This window comes from Centropristis striata, chromosome 14 (assembly GCF_030273125.1).
Source record: "Centropristis striata isolate RG_2023a ecotype Rhode Island chromosome 14, C.striata_1.0, whole genome shotgun sequence".
In the NCBI taxonomy this organism is placed as follows: domain Eukaryota; kingdom Metazoa; phylum Chordata; class Actinopteri; order Perciformes; family Serranidae; genus Centropristis; species Centropristis striata.
In genome coordinates, this window is record NC_081530.1 from 20,709,457 (window position 1) to 20,732,979 (window position 23,523).

Below are 23,523 nucleotides of genomic sequence, written 5' to 3' on the forward strand. Positions count from 1 at the left end.
AGCACAGTAACTCACACACGGATTGGGTTTCATTGGCTGAATACCTGCAGCTCAGCAGCCATTATACTGCACCCGGCACAATGCAGAGGAACAGAGCAGACCGCAGCACTTTTAAATCTCATGGCCTGTTAGACTGAGCCTGTTATGATTAATGTAAAGGGTGACTACGACTGTCAGGGGAAAAAAGGAAAACTTTCATTTCACATCCAGTTATTAAGTGTTAGCAGAAGCTGTTGGGGTTTTTGAATGATACAGAAACAATGTAAACAGATATTTGTATTGTTTGACAAATGACAAAATGAAGATGCTATTTGTTTTCTTTTTTAAACAATTTCAACAGAAAGGATGCTATTGAGCCTACTGTACATTTGAGGTGTTTGCTTGCACTCTTATTAAAGCTAAGTAAGGTTATGGTCGTGAACATGTTAACAAGACTGTCCTTTGGTCAAGCAGCTAAATACAAGAACTATTTACATTTATTGTTAGGCAGCAAGTAATTATGACAGGAGCAAAATAAGTCATTTTATGTACTATAAAGAGTCTGCCTTGAGAGGAGGTCGAGGTGGATGGATAAGTCAAACAAGCACAGGACTTTGTCCCAGGAGACCTCTGTTTTTGTCCCTTTTGAAACAAAGATTAATTATTGAGTTTTTTTAACATTTTACGAAGTAACAAACATAACTTCGCTAGGCTCAACCTTAAACGTGTGAGAATGTCACATACTTACGTATGGAGGTTAGGTAACACAACTAACATACTTATTTTAACCCAAACCATGATCTTTTCTGAACCCTAACAAATTAGTTTTGGTGCCTATACCTAATCATGGGTTGGAGGACATTGACATATCATTGCCTTTGAGGTTGATGTGGTGAAAGTTTTTGCAGACAGTTGCTTATTTCCATTAAATAAGCAGAATATTTGGTAGATATAGAACAGCACTTGCAGTTGTTTGTGGCCACCTAAAGTCCAATATTCACTCTCTCTTAGCTCCACTTTTGGTCTCTACCAAATCCTTAATTACATATGAGACAGTTTAGCTGCTAAATGCTCCATTATGTTCACCAGATAATCTCTAACTGTGTCTTTCAGCTGGTTGGTGCTGAGCAGGTATGGGTTGTTTTATGGCTTTTTGTCTGAAAACAGCCAAAAACTATGAAAGTGGCGAAAGTAAACTCATTTTGTCACTTCCTGCAAGAACACTGAGACCGGACCCGGTCACACAAGAATTGATGTTGCATTTGCTTCCTTTAGTGGACAGATCTCGTCTCATTTGTTCCATATGAATCTGAGGAATGGGACACCTGGGGACAGAGTATGACCTTACACTGACCGAACACCCCGACCAAACTGATTAGTCAAAGTCTGCATATTTGGTATTTATTGAAGAGGAAAGTTAGCACAGTTACTTTACCATCAAGGCTCAATAGTTGTCTGCAGTTGGTGTCGACATGAGCCAAACTAATAAAAAATCGTATTTTTCAGTATCATGTTGTTAGAACTATATTTTTTTATTTATCTACATAATGCTCCTGCTACATGATGACTGCAAACTAAAGAGATGCTGTATGTTGTCAAGCATAATGATAGAAGAAAATGATTTTTTTTCACTAATTGTTGGAATATTGGTGGAGAAGAACCGAAAACATCACAAGCCAGAGTAAATGCAGTTTTAACACATTTTTCTTTATAAGAGTTTTCAAACTCTTAGGGGTTATGCAGCAGACAGTGCATCTTGTTTTTTCAAAAAAAAACACACCACATCTGTAACAAACAATGTAAAAGACTCAAGGTACCTTTAACATGATGTATGCTTATAATTAAACCTGGGAAAACTAATGTGCCAAAGTCCCACATGCAAACTTACTAGCAAACTGATCACATATCACCCTTTACTGATTACCAGATTATGAAGAGATTGGCAGTGAAAAAATACAAATGACATATTGTCAAAAAAGAGCAGAGTGAGAGTGGGGAGGATTTTGGATAGAACTGAGAGCAGATTTTTTTTTTTTAATCCTCACTTTATCTCTGTAATATAATTGTTTTACAATTGCCACTTATCCGCAAAAACATAATTTTCTTTTCATTTCTACCCTTTGTTTTATGACATTTTTGTCTCTATTTTTAGTTTGCTGGAGCTCATGACTCACGGCATTACCCTTTACAAGAACTGAAGCTGGAAGATGAAGCACAGACACACATGCACACATACTAACTGTACGCGATGGTTATCAATCACAGTCAGATAAACCCCTCAGACAGGCTGAGCAGACCTCAAAACAAAAGAGAGAAACCAGGAAGAACACAGACGTGCATACCGGCAGACACACCTGTTTACGCACCACACAGGAGAAATATTCTGAAACAGCAGACAAACTTCCTCATACTGTCATAGATATCATATGTTCATCACTCCAGGATATCAGGAATGAAGAAAAAAAAGGTCACAGCCAAATACCTTGACACAGGCAGGTATGTAGGCTGGGCCCTAAAGTGTATCTGTCTCTAACTTGCAAAACCTGTGCTGCATGTCTTCCTTTGGAAATTATTTATCAACTAAATACACACAAACCACATGCTCCACACCCATGACCTCATCTAATGGGTAAATTTACAGCGTTTACAGGCAGGAAGAAAAGTTGCATGCCAACTCACACGTGGAGTGGGTGTGTCAGTTTGAAAGTGCTCAGTTCAGTTAGCATACTAAAGATGTTTACAGTTTTTCCTGTAACTGTCAGCTGTAGACATGATAGTTATTGTAAAAACAATAAGCAGTTTTATTGCAAAAAGCACAAACATCCAAGTTTACTTGTGCATCACAACACCATACACATTGTACACACATCCACATGCACACTACTGATGTTACTGATTTTCACACCTCATACTTGTATTTAGTTAAACTTTTTTATATACTTTTAGTAATAAACCACTCAACTGATTGGTATTTTGCGTCTCTTCACAGTTTTGTCATGACCTAGAGCCAGGTTTATGACAAAGGCTGTATATGTTGATGTCAGACAGGTTTAATGGCTTTACATTCTGCCACGTGGACACAAACAAAGCAGTGGTTTTCCTTGATTTCAACCTTTGTCTTGTTTTGAGCCTTAATAACCAAGTGTGGAGTGATTCAAACCAAATAAATGTTTAAATCAGTGAGTTACAGAGGTGCTGGTAGGAGAACGTTAGCTACAACAGAGCTAGGCTAGCTGTTGCTATTTCCCCATTATCTGAGTACATCTTTACTCAAATAAATTCACTTTTACTTAGATAAAAGGGTCCTCAAAGGGAAGTTATACTCAAACTAACGATATATTATTTTTCTATAGATGGCACTTTGCAGCATATGCACACACACAACTGTATATAAGTTAAACTAGGTTTTTTCATTGTTTTTTCCTCCTTTCCACTCATCACGTTGTGCTGTATTTCCTTTTCTTCATCTCTGTCTTCCTGTCCTGTTCACCTCTGTCATATTGTTTGTGTGTTTTATACATTTTGGACAGGTTGATGGCAAATCTCGTTGTACTAGTACTTGTTACCCTGTGCAATGACAATAAAGGCTTCTGATTCTGATAAACAACTTCCACCCCTGGCCTTAGGTCTGACCTCAGGCCTACCCAAAGGAATATTTATTTGCTTTATAACGGTGATTTTCCATTTCCATGCACACGCACACACAAAGAGAGGGAGAGTGTGTGGGACAGACTGAGTGATGTGCTTTCAAACTGCCTTCTCTGCAAAAACTGATGAAACTTGCTTTCTCTTCTCCCTCATATCCCAGAAAGCGCTGAGCACTACACTTCCCATGATCCTTTGAGGCGCGGCAGCAGCAGCAGCAGCAGCAGCTGTGCGCTCCGGCTTGCCCGCAGCAAAGTGATGATAACACGCCAAACAAGGTACAATGAGAGAGCGTTGAGTTTTTACATTTCGCCTGCTCCCTCTTTTTTTGCGAGTGATGCCCAAATCTGTGGAGTAGCACGATGGCTGTCGAAGGTAAGCGGCTTTTAACCCCGTGTTGACACTTCCGTCTGTGTGTTGGTGGTGAAGATTACCGACAATAGTTGGTGATGATAGGAGCTTGTGTGGTGTGTGTGCATGGCTCAACCATGACACAGTCGGGTCACCTGTGAAAGCCTGTGATTGGGTGATGCTCTGTCGGCATTACGTGCACTGTCCTGGTCATCTTCTACAATCACTCTGTACATTTGTAATGATTACCGCTGTACATGATCTCACACCATAAAGACTTGTGTTAACGCGCAGCCTCTTTCTGTATTAAATTGTTCCTGTGTGCGCCTGGTCGTCAGCTCTGCGACTGGAGACAAACACTGGTTAACAGGTCTGCGACCGAGGAGCGTCCACTTCTTTTGCATAATCATCTCCGGCGTGGACTCTGTGTTCTCTGGACAGGTGGAGCCCCGCAGTGCTCACATTCAATCTGAGAATTTCATCTTTTAGGTATTATTTGCAGGGCTTTTTTTCTGTGTTTTGGCGCCGTGCGTGCGTGATCTCGGTTTGTTCCACAAAAAGCAGCCCGGCTGTGCTCATCTGGCAGCAGGTGGTGTATGACATGTGGACCGGGGAAGTCACAAGCTTCTCCCCGTGATTGTCAGCACTCGCTCCGGACATTAGAGGTGACAGAAAGTGACTGTCAGTGATGCTCGGCCAGTCTCCTCACCTTATCGGGGGTATCTTGTGGATCCAGAATCCAATGAGAGGTATGTTGTCACATGCATGCAAGAGGGACTAGCTCTTTCTCTCTCTCATATCAAAGGCTCTCCCAGTCCACTGTGTTTCTGCCCATGCAGGTATGATTGGTATGAGACTGTGACACTCCTGCATGCATACCAACCCATAGATCAGGTTATTCATCTCTGACAGCCATTACAGGACATTTTATTGTCCACACGTTGTTCTGTTTGACCTGTTCCTCTTAGAAATGGGCTGCAGACTGTCAGGTTGTATTTGCCAGTCAATATTTACATGTGCTGGCATTGATTGCACAGATTAAAAGCTGTATGCAGGGTATTATTGTTGTTCTGCTGCACATTTTCCCATGTTAAGGATCCAAAAATAGACACATGTGAAACTGCTCTGCTCCTGTTTTTGCAAAATTTTCTTCCAGGATGTTCCTCTGTTGATATTTTGTGCAACATTTATACCTTTATAAAAAGGGGCAAATTGGCAAATGTGTGCACCCTTTGATCAATATTTTACTTTAAGAACACCTAACTCCCAACATCTGCTCTTTCCTTTTCTAAAATCAAGAAATGTCTTGCACAAGTTGTGCCCTTCTTGCTCAGATGCTCCAGCTTCTTTATGCTGCTGACCTACAGGTGTAAAAAATATTGTCACCTGTTCCTGAGCTTGAAATAGGTCTTTAATGATATACGGCACAACAGCAGCAGCCGCTATAAAACTGCCATCCTTCCAGCAGCACAACCCTCTGTATAGTTTCATTCATGCATCTCTTGAGATTCGTCTTTCAAAGCTGAAAAAAAGAGGAAGGCGGGTGCTGAAACTGCCTGCAGATGCACACTTTGTTCCAGAGCTTGAATGGTTTTATCCGTTATCCAGTTTTATCCATTTCTTCATCCCCTTCTCGTTTTTTCATATCCAGGCGAACGCAGATGAATGAAAAACAGTGGGTTAGTTTTTTAACAGTACCTCTTTGTTGGATATAATACCACTTTATCATTTTTGTCTATTTCACATACCTCAGAATACAATTACTGAAAGATTCTTTTCTTTGGTCAGTGCTGCAGAAACTTAAACACAAACTGTGAAATACAGCAACAATTCAATTTACGACTTGAGCAGCTCCGAGAACTATAAGACAACTCAGTGCGTTCAATTGTGATTCACTGACTTGTGTCACTGAGAGAGATGAGTTATGAGTCATGTCCCATTCCCCGGAAGACGCTATAACTAATATGTCTGCCAGAATTAGGGAGAAAACTGCACTTCTAAACACACACACAAGGTCAGACCAGGTTTTTGTAGAGCAGCCAAAACTTCCTATATAATACTCTACTTTATCTTATACTTTATCCCTGCAGACAGTGGTGATGGTGATCTGACTCATAAGTAGAGGACACATTCAGAAAAGTTCCCTTTCTCTGTGCTTGTGCATGTATATTTGGGTATCTGGAGTGTCTACCAGCCCATAAACTGAAATAAGACAAGCCAACAGGGCCTAAGTTGACCCCCAGCCAGGCAAAGCATCAGGGATTTTTTTAAAATTGAGACGACTTTGTTGTAAACACAAAAATGTAACTTAATAATGTCATATTTAATAATAATATTTCACTCATGGGACATTTTCAGCAAAAAAAGTATTTTTTAATTTTGATACTGAAAGAAGATTTTTCTTTAAAAAAAACAAAACACTTAATTGTTTTAAAAAAATATCTCACAATAGTTCTTTACATTTACTTAAGTAGGGAAGTATAATTCCCTAAAGGGAAAATAATTATAATGAATTAATGATACTTACTTTTACTTGTTTTAACTGATAGGGTTTTACCTTTATCTAAAAATTTTAATTTTAATTTTTTTCCCGAAATCTATTAGTTCATTGACAGGAAATGGATATGTGAATATTAACACAATTAAAAAATATCTTCATCAAATAAATTCACATTATTTGGTTGCAGCTTTTACAAACATGAAAATTTTTAATGACTTATTCTAAATTGAATCCCCAAGAGAATTGACTGTTTTTCACATAAAAGCATTACATTTATACATTTTATTAATTAAGTTAGAAATAAAATTGTAAATGAAAGTTGGAATGCATTAGTATGCCAACCATAGTCCTATTTATTGTTGTTTTTCTTTCCCCTTCCCCCTAAGGTGACACTCACTGATTGTTTTGCATATTGGATACTGATCTCCATTTCTAAATTTGCCACAGTTCGCTAAAACGTCCCGTTCCTTTTTTTAGACGGTCTCTAATTAAAACTGGTTTGTGTTTATTTCTCCGCGGTACGAGCAAAGCTCTCCCTGTGGATCAGTCAAAGCTCCCTGCAGCACCGTCACTTTTAATTTAGCATGTGACGTTTGAGAGAAATCAAAACAACTCTGCAGTGTCACTGTTTTCTGTTCCACTGCTCCACCAACCCCTCTAAGACGAGAGAATATAGGCCAAGTGTTTAATAATTTATAACACATGAGAAGACAATAAGCTCTTTGAGAAACTAGTACTTTGGAGACTGCCTCCCGCCATTTGTGCCTTACTTTGGAGGGCATTTTCACTTAGCTCTGTTTGGCAAATTTAGACGACAAAAAACTCCACAAATATGTACTGATAATACTTAATACTGGCAAATTGTTCCATTACACAGCTTCTATATGGTGTGAAAATACATAATAGCTGCTTTTAGTTCAGACAACAACATAATCTCTTTATTGCTTCTTTTCTCATGTCTTTTTTCTTAAATAAAAACCTCATTGCGTGGAGTTTTCACTTTGAATTTTAGCCTGGAAATGAAATGTGTGAAGAATATGTTGTGCTGGTGTCAGAAAATGTGTGGCTCACCCTGACACATTTCTTTTACCGGCGAGAGGTGCGAGACAAGAGTCTTGGGGATTGTTACATCATGTCGACAGTAAATGTGAGGCCCTCCCTGCGCTGCCACGGATAATATCAGTTAGAGAAGGTGTGTGTGGCTTGGTTGACCCCCCTTCCACATTCCTGTATCATCACCTGCAGCTGCGATTGTGCCTCTTAAACCAGACAGATGCAAATACAGCTTCATGTCGCTTTTAATTGCACTAATTAGGCGGAGCAGTTGCATTACATACTTGACAAAAGCTCCTCGTGATGAAGCTTTAGATCATCCTGCCTCAAGTCCTCAGCACAGTTGGAGACGTTGTCGTCTTAAGTACTGTTGCCTCATAACAGCCAGTATAGATGATTTAATGAGTGATGTTTTATTTAGCCCTGACTTCATTGACTGAGGGGAGGGTTGTACTAGAATAAAGCTGGTTTGTACAAAGTCAGAAGTGTTTATAGCTGCTTTGGCCGTCATGGGGCACATTTTCATACAGCCTCTCCTGGAAGGCATTCATAGTGTTGTCCTCAGTTGTTCACATTAAAGGTGACAAAAATAGCTGTGTAAAAGATAAAGTTGGTGTGAGAAGTTTAAAGCCATGACTCTTTTTTCACTTCCACTCAGAGGGCTAATGTAGATGTCAGATGTCCATTTTAGAAAGTTATAGAAGTGGCCTTGCTGGCACATCCACCTGTAATCTGGTGGCAAAAGTGTTTAATGGAGGGGCTTTCTGAATTATTCACTTGGCAACGATGAAACAATACCCTCTCATACATGACGGTCTCTCCATTGCTTTTGAAGCTAAATGTGAAACCGCAGGCTGGTCCTCCATCTCCATGAGGTTTCAGAAGTGGAAATTCACATTCATAATAATAAGATAATAAGATACAAGATTGTGAAATTATGGTTTATAATACCGTAGAAGCCACAAGTCCATATGATTTAAACCTTGCTTTAAGAAAAACATGTTTAATTTGCGATGTCTTGAAGAATTCTACCCACAATCCCAGAACAAAAGGAGCTTGCTGTTACAGAAATGTTTGCAGAAAGGCTAGTGAGTTAGCCCACATTACTATGACTGAATTCTACAATAATTTACGTTACTCTTATTACTTTTATCAAAGAGCAACCATGACTTCCCCACCTGACATTTCTTTTTTTTCTCTAAAGATGACCAAGGATGTTCAAAGGGACAAATTACTATGAAGATATAATTAAAGTAGAAGTTCGTCAAGCTATCGTTAGCTTGAAGGTCATATTCTTTGCAGTGGTTTAGGGGAAGAGTAGTTCCTTCACTCTAAAATCAATACAGTCTTTAACCTTAGCTTTTTTTTTTTTGGTCAGTGAAATGCTTTATGGTAACCATTAAATACATAGTTGATTGGCTTGGTTCCAGGCTCAAAACTCTTTATGCAAGGATTTTTTTGGATCTCTATAGTGTGACTGACTCGTGCACCAGTCGGCTCGCTGTGCTAACCCCAGCATATGTTGCTTATTTTGTATGGCTGAAAGTTTCGAAGTGGAAAGCGCTTGTGAACTTTGGATCCACATTACGTGCATCAATTTACATATTATGTATTCTGCATGCATGTTCATATACTGGACTGTGACCCCCCACAATGTGATAGTTTGGTACAATTACACAATATGTTGCCCTACGAAACATACTTCTGCTACTACACATATTTACTGAGGTAGGGGTTAAACTAGTAGGGAACTGGCTTGTACAAAAGTTCTGAATGGCCACACTTGACGAGTTAAAAGCTGGCTGTCATCGGGCACCGTTTCATACAGTCTCTCCTGGAAACCATTCATAGTGTTGTTCTCAGTTCCAAATAGTCGTGTAAAAAAAAAGGCAAAAAAGAAAGCTAGAGAGAGGCGAGTTGAGTTGAACATGACTTTTCCACAGCACAATCCAAAGGCGTCTGGCGGTGCACCTGGTGGGGCAATCAATTAAACATACATAGCAAGAACCCTGTAGCATGAAAAGTGCAGCATTATGTAAATTCTTCTGTTTACTGTGAGAATGTCGGGACAGAGAGCAAATTATTGATGCTGTGATGTTGAACTTTTCCAAAGTTGCCTCAAAGGGTTATAATTTTTTCATCTGCACCTGTAGCAACACAACCCAGACTCACACAGACTCATTTATAATAACACAGTGCTGTTAGGTTATTCTGTTTGGATTTATTGGACAGTTGGCAGCATAGACACCAATGGGATCAGTAATGTATGGTATGCATACTAACCACCCGGTCACCAGCAGGCTGAATTAATGCTTATGTCATTTTTATGTCCTATTGGCTCGCTATGAAAAGGCTACATGACCTCAGGGCAATAATAAAGAGCAATGTTTCATAGAGGAACACGTAAGCATGTGACAGAAACATGTGTATATGCATGTAGCATCGAAAAGCGCCAAGAAAAGGACCCAATGTCCATCCACAGCAGTGTTTACCCCCGTGGCAGAGGTTGTTCATTTCACTCCTTCTCCCTTTGCATCTGTGCGTCAAGCCTCCTTGATACGTCCTGCCCTGCTCTGCCCGCCTGTGCACCCATTCAGAAAACTCATCTCAAATCCGTCCCCGGGATCCAGCCCAGGAATACAATTAGTTGAACAAACATGTTTATTTGAGCCGGTGGAATTGGATTACATCTTAGTCAGGCTAATCAGGAGTTGCCTCGGTGAGGGAGCGTCTTCCCAACCTTCCTTACTCAGCAGGAATGGGATTAAGATGACAGGAGATGTGGCGAATGTCACAGGAGAGCGGTGTTGTGTAATCATCCCTTGGGTGGACCTCCAGCCATCTTTGATGCACCATGCCAAAGTGCTGCAGCCTGGAATTTAGAATGAGTGCTAAGCAGAAAATAAAAATAGAAAATAAGAATAGAAAAAAAATCATAGTGGGGCACAGAGTTGTCCTGTAGCAAAGTCATCCTCATATTACACTTTCATCAACAGAGCTTGTACCTGGAGAGAATGTGTCTGACAAATGTCTGGGGTTTACTCATTACAATTCTATCGGATTTGTCTCAGGCCTGAGTGCTTCAGCAGGCTCAGCTCGTATCGCTGTGTCTGACTGTCAGCTGGAGAGAAAGGAAGCGAAGGTTAAGCCAATACAGTCTGGTGCTCCGGTGGATAAACACTATCGACTCTTTGTTTTCAAGAAACTCTAGTTTTCTTTTTTTGCACTCCGTTTAACCAGAATCTTTTAAGAAGGGTCCAGCTGCGGAGCTCCAGGCTAGGGCCCACCTCCTCTGTAAGACATGAATTGTGTACACCAGAAATGGTCAAAAATATATGATACTATGGATCACGAGTTTAAATAAGCCCCAAACGTCCTCCAATAAGATGAACAGTACCACCTTAATATTTCAATATAACTGCAATGTATTAAGTAAAGCAGCAACGCAGTTTGTTATCGTCAACAAATTATTTGCTGTGTCACATCATGTTACCTAACTGTAACCGTAACTGTTTGTTACCTTTACAGTTATATTAAAATATTAAGTCTTTATTGTTTCCCTTGGTGTTTTTGGTGGAGGTTGTGTGCCAGTGGTGCAGCTAACGATTTTAACCAGCCCATTATATTCTTGATTTAAGACTTTTTGTTTTGTCAATAAAATGTTAGAAAATTGTGAAAAATACTATTTGAATGGTATGTGTTATCCAGCCAAAAGTCCAAAAATCAAAACTATGATTATTTGCTGGTTTTCCATGTCTTCTATTAGTGTAAACTGAATATGTTTTGGTTTTGGACTGTTGGTGGGACAAAGCAGGATGGTTGACATCACATTTGGCTCTTGGAAATTTATAATAGGCATTTTTTGCTATTTTTTAACCAAACAATGAGTTGCCTAATCGAGAAACTAATTGGCTGTTTAATCAAATGTATTTAAGATAAGATTTTCCTCAGGTGTTGCAGAAGCACAAGTACAGACTAAAACAGATAAAGATTGTGAAAATAGAGTAGAATAATAAAACAATGATAAAAGTAAAAATGAGAACTATAAGACATAAACAAAAACAAGACACTATCCACTAGTGGTATGCCAAAGTAGTAGTAGTTTCTTTAAGCATAAATTATGTTGTCGTTACAATAAACATGCAATATTATAAGGCATTAAGCTTAATGCCCCTTAAAGGAATAGTCTTTCTGAGAGTTAGAAGAAAAGATATTTCTCATAGCTATCCATTAAATATGAAGTTACAGCTTGCAGCCACTTAGCTTAGATTAATTTAGCAAAAAGGCTATAAACGCAGAAAAAGCTAGCATCTTAAAATGTGTTGTTGCATCTACACTTTTGTGCGGATCAAACTAACCAAATGTACATGGGATGCTATCTTAAGATGTGCTCGTAGATAGATTTTATTTCCTTCGCACAGACCCTGGTTAGCTGTTTCTAGCCTGTTTTTAGTGTTTATGCTAAGCTAAGCTAACCGACTGCTGGCTTTAGCTTCTGTTTAGCGTACAGACATGAGAGTGGTATCAAACTTCTAAACTTAATTCCCAAAATGCCTTTTCCAAAACTATTCCTCCTCCTCCAGCAGAGAACAACAGTAGTGCTGGTACTGTTCCAAAACATACAGAAGAGCCAGTCCAAGTAAGTTTGATGCATTTGGGACTTGTTCTGGAAAAACTCTTGGAGTTTAGGGCCGAGCTACATTCTTAAGGTTTAAAAAAAAAGTTGGATTACATAACCAGAGCCCAGAATACTGTCTGCAGCCCAACGGAGAAGATAAATTCAATTTAAGAGAACCAGTGTTGCGAATTGTGCTTATTTTCATATTCATGTCACACCTGCAGTGAGACTTCTCACTCACTGTGATAAAGTGTCACCTGTAGCCTCAGGATGCTCAGCGCTACGGCTCAATCAACTAGAATTGTAAGCCACTTGCCATTTTTTTGCACTTGACACACTTGCACATACTGAGGCAGATTTACAGCTATCAAAGTGGGGGAAAAGGTGTAGATTTTCCACATTTAGATCTGATGAATATGCAGATGAGTGAAAGCGAAATGATTGTTGTGAGATCTGTGTTGTCTTTGTTTTATGCAAATCATCTGCAGCATTCAACCTCTATTTAGGGCTTTTTTCTAAAAAAAAAAAAAAAAAAAAGCACTGCATCATTAACCTAGCTGACAGCATGGGTCCGGTCTGTGTCACCAAACAGGGCAGAACAAAATCTCCCTTACGCGGTATCTTTATCGACCTTCATGACGTATGAGGCAAATTAAACACAAGGGAAGACATAAATATTGCTGAATGTTCCGGTCGTTCATCGATCCCTATTTTAAAGCACTTCCAACCTTTTGTGCGCATCTCTTCTCCCTCACAAGCGGCGACCTTTGTGCTTTTTGTGAAAAATTCTGCATCGTTTGGCACCCTGTTGTGCCGAGTGCAGGAAGTTGGCGGGGTGTCAGCGCCAGTCCCTGATGACCGTGAGGTTCTCTGGGCTCTGTTCTTGCTGACTGAAGCTGCAGATCTGAGGCAGTTCGTGTGTCACTGAGTGGGCACAGATGGAGGTGAAGACAGTCATTATGGAGCATGGTGTGGCAGGGCTGCAGAGATGATTCATTTGACGTCTTTTGGTGGAAGGTGGAACATGTTTTCTTTGGGTTTGCACGGCACCAAAAATATAATTCAAAGGCAAAATTACATTACAAAATTACAGATCAGAAATACTTTGCCATGTTACAGTTGCTGCTGTATAAGAATATAAATAATTCTGTTAATAAAATAAAGGTAAAAAGCATGCTACACTATATATACTATATACAGCACTATAAAATACAAATATAAGTCTTAAGTAAATTAATATACGTACAAATAGAATAAAATGGAAATATGGAAATATAGACATGTTTGGAAGTAAATACAAGTCACACAAATCACAGACAAACACACTAAAGAACAGTTTATTTCCCACAGCAATACGCACCCTAAATGGACAATAACATGTAATTTGCATCCATTGCCACTTTATCTTTTGCCTTTAAAATATTTATCTTTTTAGATCTTTTTATTTATACGTGTGTAATGTCTGAATGTCTTGTTTAAGCACATTGTATATAATCCCAGTATGTAGGCCTATATGATAAATTAGAGAGTGTTTTGAGCTTTGAAAGGCCATTAAAGTAAGATATTTTCCACTATAGTGTTGCTCTTAGAAGTACCATGTCGAGTTAGGATGCAATAATCTGATGTCAAGTGTCAAGAACATGATCTGGAAACAGCTGGATGGCGGGAAGTGTGGACCAAAAACACTTATTTGTAATTGTTCCATTCCATTTGTTTGGAGGAGTGGTGGCAGCAGAGCTAATTACAACACCACTACTTTAATCAGCACATTAAGAAAAACAATATGAAGGGGTGCAATGAGTTCGGAGCAGCTCAAATTTGCAGCAAAGCAGCAGAACATAAGGCGACTACAGAAAAAGTCAGATTTGTGCTCCAACAGCAAAATAAAACTGAGTATATTTATAAATGGAGGAGGGTGCAGCATCCACTACAGCGTCTTTATATTATTCATATGTGGTGTATATGATACGTGGTACTTAGATACTGATGAGTCAGAGAGCAAAGGTTTCGGCAGAAGCAGAGTTTACTGTGCGGACGGTCCAAACAAAAACATGGTTCAGCAGCAGACAGGAAGCCAGAACAAAAAGGGCAGAGGCAGACGGGTAAAAGGTCATGACAAGCCGGGCAGGAACAAGACAGCTGGACCGCTCCGGCAGTGAAGGGTGCGGGTAAATAAATCCAGATATCTGCACTTCAACTCACTCGCACACTCACAGACTTAATGAGAAATATAGATGTACAAAAGCATCAATCATAGCAGCAAAAGTGTACCATATTTACCAGCTGTGGCAGGTATTTTGTCATCATGAATGTGTTCCTGGAGACACTTACTGTAGCGGGACTACCACTGAAGCAGTTGAGTACAGTGCCAGGTGTTTAAAGGTCTATAAGGGGAGGAGGGAATGGCATCGCAGCTAGTGTGACCCCATCACTACATGGTCTCTAGCTGTTTTGAAGACATGCTTTTTAATATACAAACAGAAACTGCATTTGCTGAATAATCTGTATTTTACTCTTACAATATGCAAAACTAGACAGACAAAAGACCAGAAAGATCCATAGAAAACAATACTTCTAAAAGTAAAAGCAGATGAATTAAGAACTTGGGGCTGTCCATCTTCACAGGTTTCACGATTCAATTAGAATAGGATGATCTACTCCACGATTCTATTTGATTCAATTCTCCGATGCGTCACGATGCGTTACATCCTCGATTTTCTTTATATTACACATGGTTACTTTTTCATCAATAAATACTACTGGTCTGATAAATGTGGGTTAACTTTTTATTATTTGAAATGCTTTACATGTATGTATGTATAGCTGACTTTTTGAGTCAAGTTGCCACTTCTACCAATTTCCTCCTGCTCTAAGAAAATTCCTGATAACCAAAATGTCTGTAAACCAAAATAATTAGTATAGGCCTAGCTACTACCCACATTGTCTGATTATCGATTATGGACTGTGACTGCATTGATGCAGAATCATCCATATTGGATTGTGATGCAACGATTATACAATTATTTTCAACACCCCTATAAGAACTGCCTGTCAAAGTGACACAACATATTGTTTTATCGCTTCACAAATTTCATAAGGTGACAAAGAAGAACATAGACAGTTATTTTTAGCAATATTTGCACAGTGCCTTCATGCTGATACTGCAATTATTTGTTGTCATGCAGTGCTGACAGTGACTGTGCACATGCAAACAAATTTTTTTCTGTCCTTATTCCGAAGAAGACTTTATTCTTACTGTATTGTAATCATGGCTAAAGAAAATGAATATTTCACTAATTGTGTTTACATGCAGCTGTGCATACTCAAATTAATGTAGCATGTAGTTTATCAAGGCAAAATATACACGGCTAGTGGAACAGCTGGAGCCGACAATGCAAATTGCCTTCTTTGCCTCAAATTAGTCATTTGTGTATTTTCCCACCTGTGACAGACATGTTCAACTGTGCAAATACAGACTTATTCCTTACCACCACCTTGTAAATGTTGCCATTGCGATATTTGTGCATATTTAAAAAAAAACCCTGTTGATAATAAAGTTTTTCATCATGTTAACCAGCTTTTTTTTTTATAAACATCTCTGCCAAAGCCATGCAAAACATGTTTAGTAAAAAAATTGTCTAGTTGCTTTGCATACAACAACCATGGCAATGCACAGAGCTGATAAACCTGCAGAAACTGTGGGAAAAAAATAAATAATTTTGCAGTGAGATGCATTGCGTTGTATCCATATAAATAATGCTCAAAAAAATCAGCTTATCCCATGTCTCAATTGTAAAAATGCAACTCCTAACTTTGAGATACTTTGATTCTGATAAAAAAATTCTTGACCCTACACAGTAAAAAAACATTCATGTGACAAACAAGTAAGCTAATTCAGAACATGCAATTATGGAAATGAGTAAAAGTTGTTAATCCAAACTTTGCAGCAGGTTCAGAAGGCATGACACACACTGTCCCGTAACGTTCCACTTGATTTGCTGTAGTTCCTGTTGTGGTTACCAAATAGAGGAAGTCTGTGTCTCTTATCAATTATTTATAGATGTTACTCAGCTCTCCAAATTAAGACAATCTATTTTTGTCGTCCTTTTACTGTCTGCCTTTGAAGCGGAGCATGTTAAAAGCTTTATGCCTGGGATACATGCTTCACAGGGAGCAGCAGTTAAATTTAGCTCCTGTGTGTTTGTGTTGTAAAGTGGGTCATTTCACTCTGTCTTCTTCTCTCTGGCTCCGTCTCACTGACTCATTTTTTGTCTGTATTTCTCATTCTCACTTTCTATCCCTCTCCACAACTTTTTCGTTTCATCCTCTCTCACTTCATCTCTCTCGCTTTTTTTTTAATACCCTGCTTCGCTCTCTGCAGCTGAGAAATGTTCAAAGCCGAGCACATCTGCGCCTGCTTGACACAGGACCAACCAATCATAGCTGATCGAGCCCCGGGGTTGGAGAGGGCAGTCTGTGAAGTTTGAGCACAGTTAACTTTTGATAGGATGTCAGGGTGAATTAAGAGCCCCACAGAGAGCCGAGCTGGCTGGATAACTTGTTACATGACTTCACTCTGATAGTTAGTCATGCAGTCAATCCTCTGTGTCTTAACAGCAGACATATGAACAGATAAAAGCACAGAAGAGGAGAAACAGAGTATACAAAACATTAAGAAAACTGGTGCTTTTATTTTGTAATTGTGTTGTAATCAGTTCAGAATAGTGACATTCTTCTGTTGCCGTTGTGTGCATTAATGAATGCACTAAAGCCATTAAGCCTTAAAGCGCCATGTGAAGAATGCATCCAGATGTCATGTTTTGTTAGTAACGGCTCATTACATGTATATTACCAGGCTTCACTTATGCAACAGTACTGAATTTAACCCTTTTTGAACCAACCTGCACAGCTTGCAAACAAGAAAAAAAACATAGAAATGAGTTTAATAATTGGCATGTTACCTCGGGCTGTTTGAACTTTTAGCCCAGTAATGAAGCGTTCGGATTCAACAAATGAATTCAAATTTCTGCAACAAAGGAGTTGACCCACTGATTGTTCTGTTCAGTAATGTTACCTCAGATCACCTGCGCATCTTGAGTCAGACTGCAGAGAGGGCTCATGAATTTTAAAAACCATAAACGGCAGATCTATTATTGACTCATGGATCCGTCAGGGCTGCAGACTTATGCCCTACTTATTTCAGAGTTTGGAACAGAGACACCTAAAACCTTGTGAGGCTTGAAGTGGAATACCTAGTTGGCTTACATAACCATGCACTCTCATTCCTGTGAAAGCAGCAGCACCCATTTCTATCTGACACTTAAAGTCAGAATGCTGCAACATGTTGTTGAAAGACTCGCGCAGCATGGAGGCACTTACATTTTACATTGCTTTTCTCTCAGAGCACAAAATAACATTAACTTGTTTAATTCTACCTTTTGTATCTGCAGCTCCACTTTAACTCAAGGACTTTTCTCCAGTAAAGACTGTTGCTGCAGGTGCCATTGAAGCAGCACAATTACCTCTTTATTGCTCCAATAAAGCTGCTCATTAGCTGCTACGAGGAGGGCGTAAATGACAGCTTTAGGTTGAATAAAAAGAACTCTTTTAATGCAGTAATAAATAAAATAACTGTAATAAAAAGATGTGCATCTGCAGATCATTAATCTGTAATTGGCTTTTTTTCATGGATTTATTTACTCATATAGCTGGAATGAATCAGACCTTTTTTTATTTGGATTTTGCACCAATATGACTCTGCAAAGGTACTCAGAAGGCTGCTCTCTTAACTAAATAACTAGAGTATATCTAACATTACATTTATGTATTACATTGTAAGCTACATCACCATCTTTGAAAAAAATAGTCCCACATCACTGCCCATTCACTGTTTGTTACAGCTGTCTGTAAGTGATAGAGAAAAGACTACTTTGTATGTCAAGCGCTTTAATGGTAAAACATGTCCATATTATCCCCAGCATTGTTTTCTGTATTATGTTCTTTATACACTGATATGTAACATGTACGCAGATACCAATAGGATACCTATATACCTATTATAGGCCAATATAAGCTGATATTATAGGCCAAAATAATATGATATTTTAGGCCAAAATAAGATGATATTTTAGGCCAAAATAAGATTATATTATAGGCCAATATAAGCTGATATTATAGGCCAATATAAACTGATATTATAGGCCAATATGGGCCGATATTTAGGCTAATGTTGCATGATATTATAGTTGGCTGATATCGGCTGATATCGGCTGACTGATAGCTTTACTTGAACTTCAACTTGTGTCTTGTCTTTTTTTCACTAAGGAGGAATAAAATAAGTTTTTATGTTTTTCATTTAGCAACAGAAGCCAAACTTTAAAAAACAACAACTTTTATCTAAATTGGGAATGATCTCATTAAAGTAAACAAGATTGCAAATGCCTGCTTTGGGCTCACAGTTTTTGATACTCATTGCTGTGCACATATTGAGAGACATATTGAAATTTGATACTCAGCCTTAATGGTGCCTTTAATGGTCATCACCAAAGAGTTTAGTAAATGAATCATCAGCTCAAACTAAGAACCCATGAGAGACTTTGTACCAAAGAGAACAAACAAGAAAGAAGGGATCATTTCCACTCATCTTTCTCCTGAATTTAATCTTGAAAACTTCCTACAGTCCAAAGCGTCCTATACTGCAGGCGATGCACTTCTCTCCCCGTCTCTCCCTACCCTTCAAAGATATTCTAATTAGTACTTTAGTAAGCGTGTAACAAGGATCTGACTGTCTCTTCTGTCCCCCAATGATGGAGACACTCTCTTCGAGCTCCTCAGGGTAGACAGCTGAGCTCACACGTTCACACAGTCTTTGCACATTTTTTTGTAATTTGGAGAGCAGGGGACGAACTCGGTCGACACCTCGTGCAGATTTGCTCACTTTCTCGGAGCAGACAGGGTGAGAATCAGCAACTCATGCAGTGATAGGAAGGCCTTTTTACAGCATCTTTGCCTGTGTGGGGTCGGGTAGAAGACATGTAATCAGTGTGTATGCGTGCACGAGGGCGTGTGAGCTGATTGGAGAGAGATGACAGATGGAGGAAGCTGACCAGCTCTGTGGAAAAAAAATAAATGTGCCAATCCACACATTCAGTCCCTGAACTGATGAGTTATTTTCAGCATTGGGTCTGATTTCTGATTGAGCTCCAAGCCACTGTTAACATATAAAAAGAGTAACAGCTGCGTGGATGACTGAAATGTCATTTTGCGGAGATTGTGCCAGTTTTAGTGCCAGTCCACCTCTTCAGATTTCAAAAAGAGCGTCTGTTGGCACGGCTTAGTTTGGGGGGGAATGAATGCTCCCACATCCTTCCTGTCCTGTGTACATGCCTATTAGCGGATTGTGATTAGCTTCACCTTTTTTGTTAAACGTCCTGGAGGCAAGAGAACAAAGGTCTCCTGGCTGCAGTGCAGAGTTGGTACAATCTCCACAGTCATCTGGCCCGGCTTACCCTGGCTGCTTTCTCCAGGCTTTGTTTCTGGGTCATACAGTTGATGCTATTCACAAACAATTCATTCTGCTCCACTTTGAGAGTCAGCCAAAGAGAAAGAGATCACTATGAGCCTGAGCGCCCACACAGAGCAAACTTCACTTTTGATTATGGACCCACTACTGGTTTCACTTTGAACCAGCTCGGGCTTCGAAACACAGGCTCAGGAGCGCAGAAAAACAGCGTCTGGCTTCTCCTATTGCTCCAGTTTTCAAAACATTTTCTATCAGCTGGGTTTATCCCAGTTTTATGGGGAGGTATGGAGGCCTATCAGCAACGTTTTCGGTTTTTTCCCTCTTGTTTTTTGGGGATTTTCAACAATGCAAGATTTACAGTTACTTTGGTAGAGATACCTAGAGAGACTGAACCTGGACAGAAAATACAGAAGAAAACGTGCAGTTCAGAAAATAAACTGCCAACAATTGCAACAAAACAAACTGACAAAATGTGCACAGTAGTCAGCTCATAGTAAAGAAAGACTTATACAAAATCCACATGACAGAGAAAGAGAAATTAAATGACATTCCAGACGCACTGAAGGTAAGTTAAAGTGGCAGCAAACACCAACCCCTGAGGATGTACAAAAAAGTTTTAGTAAATTTGGCAAGAGAACCTTTTATAATGCACCTTTTTCCCCCCTTCATCAATGAGGAATGACAGGGGACTGCAGGTGATTTCAGCTAACATTTTCTAAGTAACAGCACAAGCATAAATGTCTGGCTGCAACCGAGTTAATCAACTAACATAGTGAGCAGTCAGGCTGTGCCTTGGAAAATCTATACTGCAATATGTTGTCATGACATTCACCTTGCTAATGTGCGCACTGATGCAGTAGAAGAACTTTAATGATACAACTGCAAAGGCTTTGACGGCAGTTTTGAAAAAGAAAGATTACCTATGGTGCAGTGCCCAATAAAGCCAGTAGGTGGCAACAAGGCAGACACACATTACAGTAGAGACTGTTAAGGTTTAACCACATTGTTACTCATTTTCCACCATAAAGTTTGAGGGCCGATTCGGTGCTGGTGCTTAATCTTCAACCAGTTCTTCAAGTTTCAACAGTCAAAGAGTTGGTTCTTGGCCGAAGAAACTGGTTCCAGAGCAACTCTTTGCTGGTCTTGAACTGGTTATGTCAGATGCTGGGGGCGGATAGTCGTGACAACTAGAATGTGTTTCATTCATTTTCTTTAATATAAACTGCAGTGTGATCCATACTGGGTAGTCTGTGCTAGGTAGCTAGTTAGAGCTAGGTGGCTAGCGTTAGCTTACAACAAACTCTAATTTTAACATCTGACGTTCAGTGTTAATAAGAACATAATTGCCGTCCATTGAAATCAAGACAAGCAGAATAAATGTGTTGTACATGTTGTGTTTGGATGCCAATGTAGGCTCGCAAAGCAAGGAGCAAAATTTGGAGAGAGACGATGTAGTCCGCCATTGTTGTTATTATGCTTGAAGTTGGTGCTACCGTTTCTGGGAAAGCGGAAACGTATACAGTGACGTAATGATGTGGCTCTGTAGCCTGTAGAAAAGCAAACAGGTTCAGAAAAGGTTCACAATTTGAATCAACTAGGTTTGTGTTGTTCGAAAAAGGGTTAATGCTAGCTTGTCGGAAAGGGGGCAAAACAACTACCTCAATTTTAGCAAGGGAAAAACTGACATGCCCATTTTCAAATGGTTCCCTTGACCTCTGACCTCAAGATATCTGAATGAAAACAGGTTTGGTGGGTAGCTACAAGTATCTCCTTTACATGTATGCTACTGCTAACACCAGGTAGTATCAGCAAAAAGTACATAGTTTTCTCATGCAGTATACATTTTCACCTTTGTATTTGAATATTTCTGCAAAAATTGGATATCAATGGGAAGCTGAGACTCGTGGATTCAATGAACAAGTATTTGATAATGCTAGTCCCCCATGTAGCAATTTTATTTGCAGTGATTTTATTTCTATCAGAAGTTGTAGAGGAATCAAATTTAAGGCTATTAAGACACTATATTGAGATCATTGGAAACTTGAAGATCTCAAGAATCCAATTAAAAATAGCTGAAATCTTCAATGTTATAAGTATTTAATCTGTTTTATGTTCATTTAATAGTAAGCAGTTTGTTTGGTGATTTGCTTGATGAACTTTCAACATTTACTCCAGTATTGTACTAATTTAGAGGTACTTATTTGAGTATTTGGTGCGTGTTAAAAGAACATCTCAGCAAAGCAAAATTGGCTTAAAAACCCCCCTCTATGTTCAGTATTCTTTAAACGAGAGAAAGACCTGATAGCTGGTTGAACAGCACTCATGTGGTCCAGTGCACCAGTGTAATGTAATATTTCAAGATAAAAATGATGAAGCCGAACACCCTGATTACCTGCTCTGCTCGCACAGACGCACACAATGTTCCTGTCGTCTGGTATTTCTCAAATTCGGCCGTTCGGTAATGGCTCCTTGTTCGAAACCATGTACAGTAATTAAGAGCGACAGAGTTATGTAAGATTAATCCTGTTCTTTATTAATCCTTCTCTCTGTGTTAGGAACGCATGTGGCTGTGCAGGGGATGGTTGCTATTCTCTCACACCTCCATTCATTTTCTCCCCTCATTTCCCCTTGTTTCACTGAATCTCATTGAGAGAAAAAAAAAGAGGCGGCAGACATCCTCCCTCATCTATCTCTCTTCCCTCGCAATGCTTGCTCGGCGCATGTCAGGGAGGGAAGAATGTAATGGCGCTATTTATAGTAACTGTTGCCGTTTAAAAAAAAAAAAAAAAGCATTTCTGTATCTCATAGCCCCCTATGGTAGAAATGTAACAGTCCCTCCTCCTCCTTCTCTAACCCCATCATCATCTTGTCATCCATCTATTCGTCTATCCTTTTAGTTTCCCAGTGCCATTGTTTAGATGCTCTTAGCAGAGGATGTATAATTCATCTCTCCCCCAGAGTTGTTGCACAGCGGTCATGAATTGAGTCAGGAGGAGAGGAGAAAGAGCGAGCCGGGGGGGGGAGACGATGGAGGAATAAAGAGGCAGTGAGAGGGAGCGGTGCTTCGTGCTAGGCATCTCAAGTCGGCTTTGTTTAAAACATGGCCCGCTCATGTTTATTCTCTGTGTTTTCAGCGGGGGCAGCTTAAGGCCTCTGGTTCCTATCAGGGATCAGAACAGCGCAGGTGTGGAGCTGTGCCATGAGTGTGATATTACTTAGAATAAGCCACAACTAAACCTGTTAGTCAGTGTTGTGCTAAATATCTGACTCTGGAAAACAAACTGTGTGTGTGCTGGTTTCATTAATTCTGTATGTCCTTACACCTCACACAGAGAGGTGCACAAGTAATAATGTTCCTGTACAGAGGTGAGAGAAGCATTCAGAGTGTTTACACTAGTTAAAGTAATGCAGGAGATATACTTGCTATTAAACCATGCATTTGTATACACAACACATATTACTGGAGGTTTTCACAAGAAGGTACATCAGATATCAGAAATTATAGAACTACAGGATTTGCAGGAAACATGAGAAACATGGCAACACTCCAGGGGTGGGCAATATGGGCAAAAAAAATACCTTGATTTAATTTTCCGATAACTATAATCTGACAATATCCTTTAAAATGTTATTTATAAAAAAAAAAAAAGCTGTTAAAATCCTTCTTGCTTACCAGGACATCTATAGATGGCACAATGTTTCAGAACAACAGCTCTTGTTTATTTATTTTTTAAACTTAAGCATTCAAGAGACTCCCAGTTAAACTTCAATGTAGAGACATTAAATGAGTAAACATCAGTTTGTTTTCTTTTTGAGATATAAATACTCGATAATGTAAAATTGCATATTGTCAAC

General features: G+C 39.3%; 1 protein-coding gene across 1 annotated transcript in view; it reads left to right on the forward strand.

Annotated features, from left to right (window-relative positions):
- Positions 1-4,231: 4,231 nt before the first annotated feature.
- The window catches only part of samd12 (sterile alpha motif domain containing 12), a 141,206-nt gene continuing 121,914 nt past the window's right edge, over positions 4,232-23,523 (forward strand). The window contains exon 1 of the mRNA XM_059349639.1: positions 4,232-4,724. Coding sequence (XP_059205622.1) covers positions 4,664-4,724 — 61 coding nt within the window. The 5' untranslated portion in view covers positions 4,232-4,663. The remainder of the gene's footprint in view (positions 4,725-23,523) is intronic.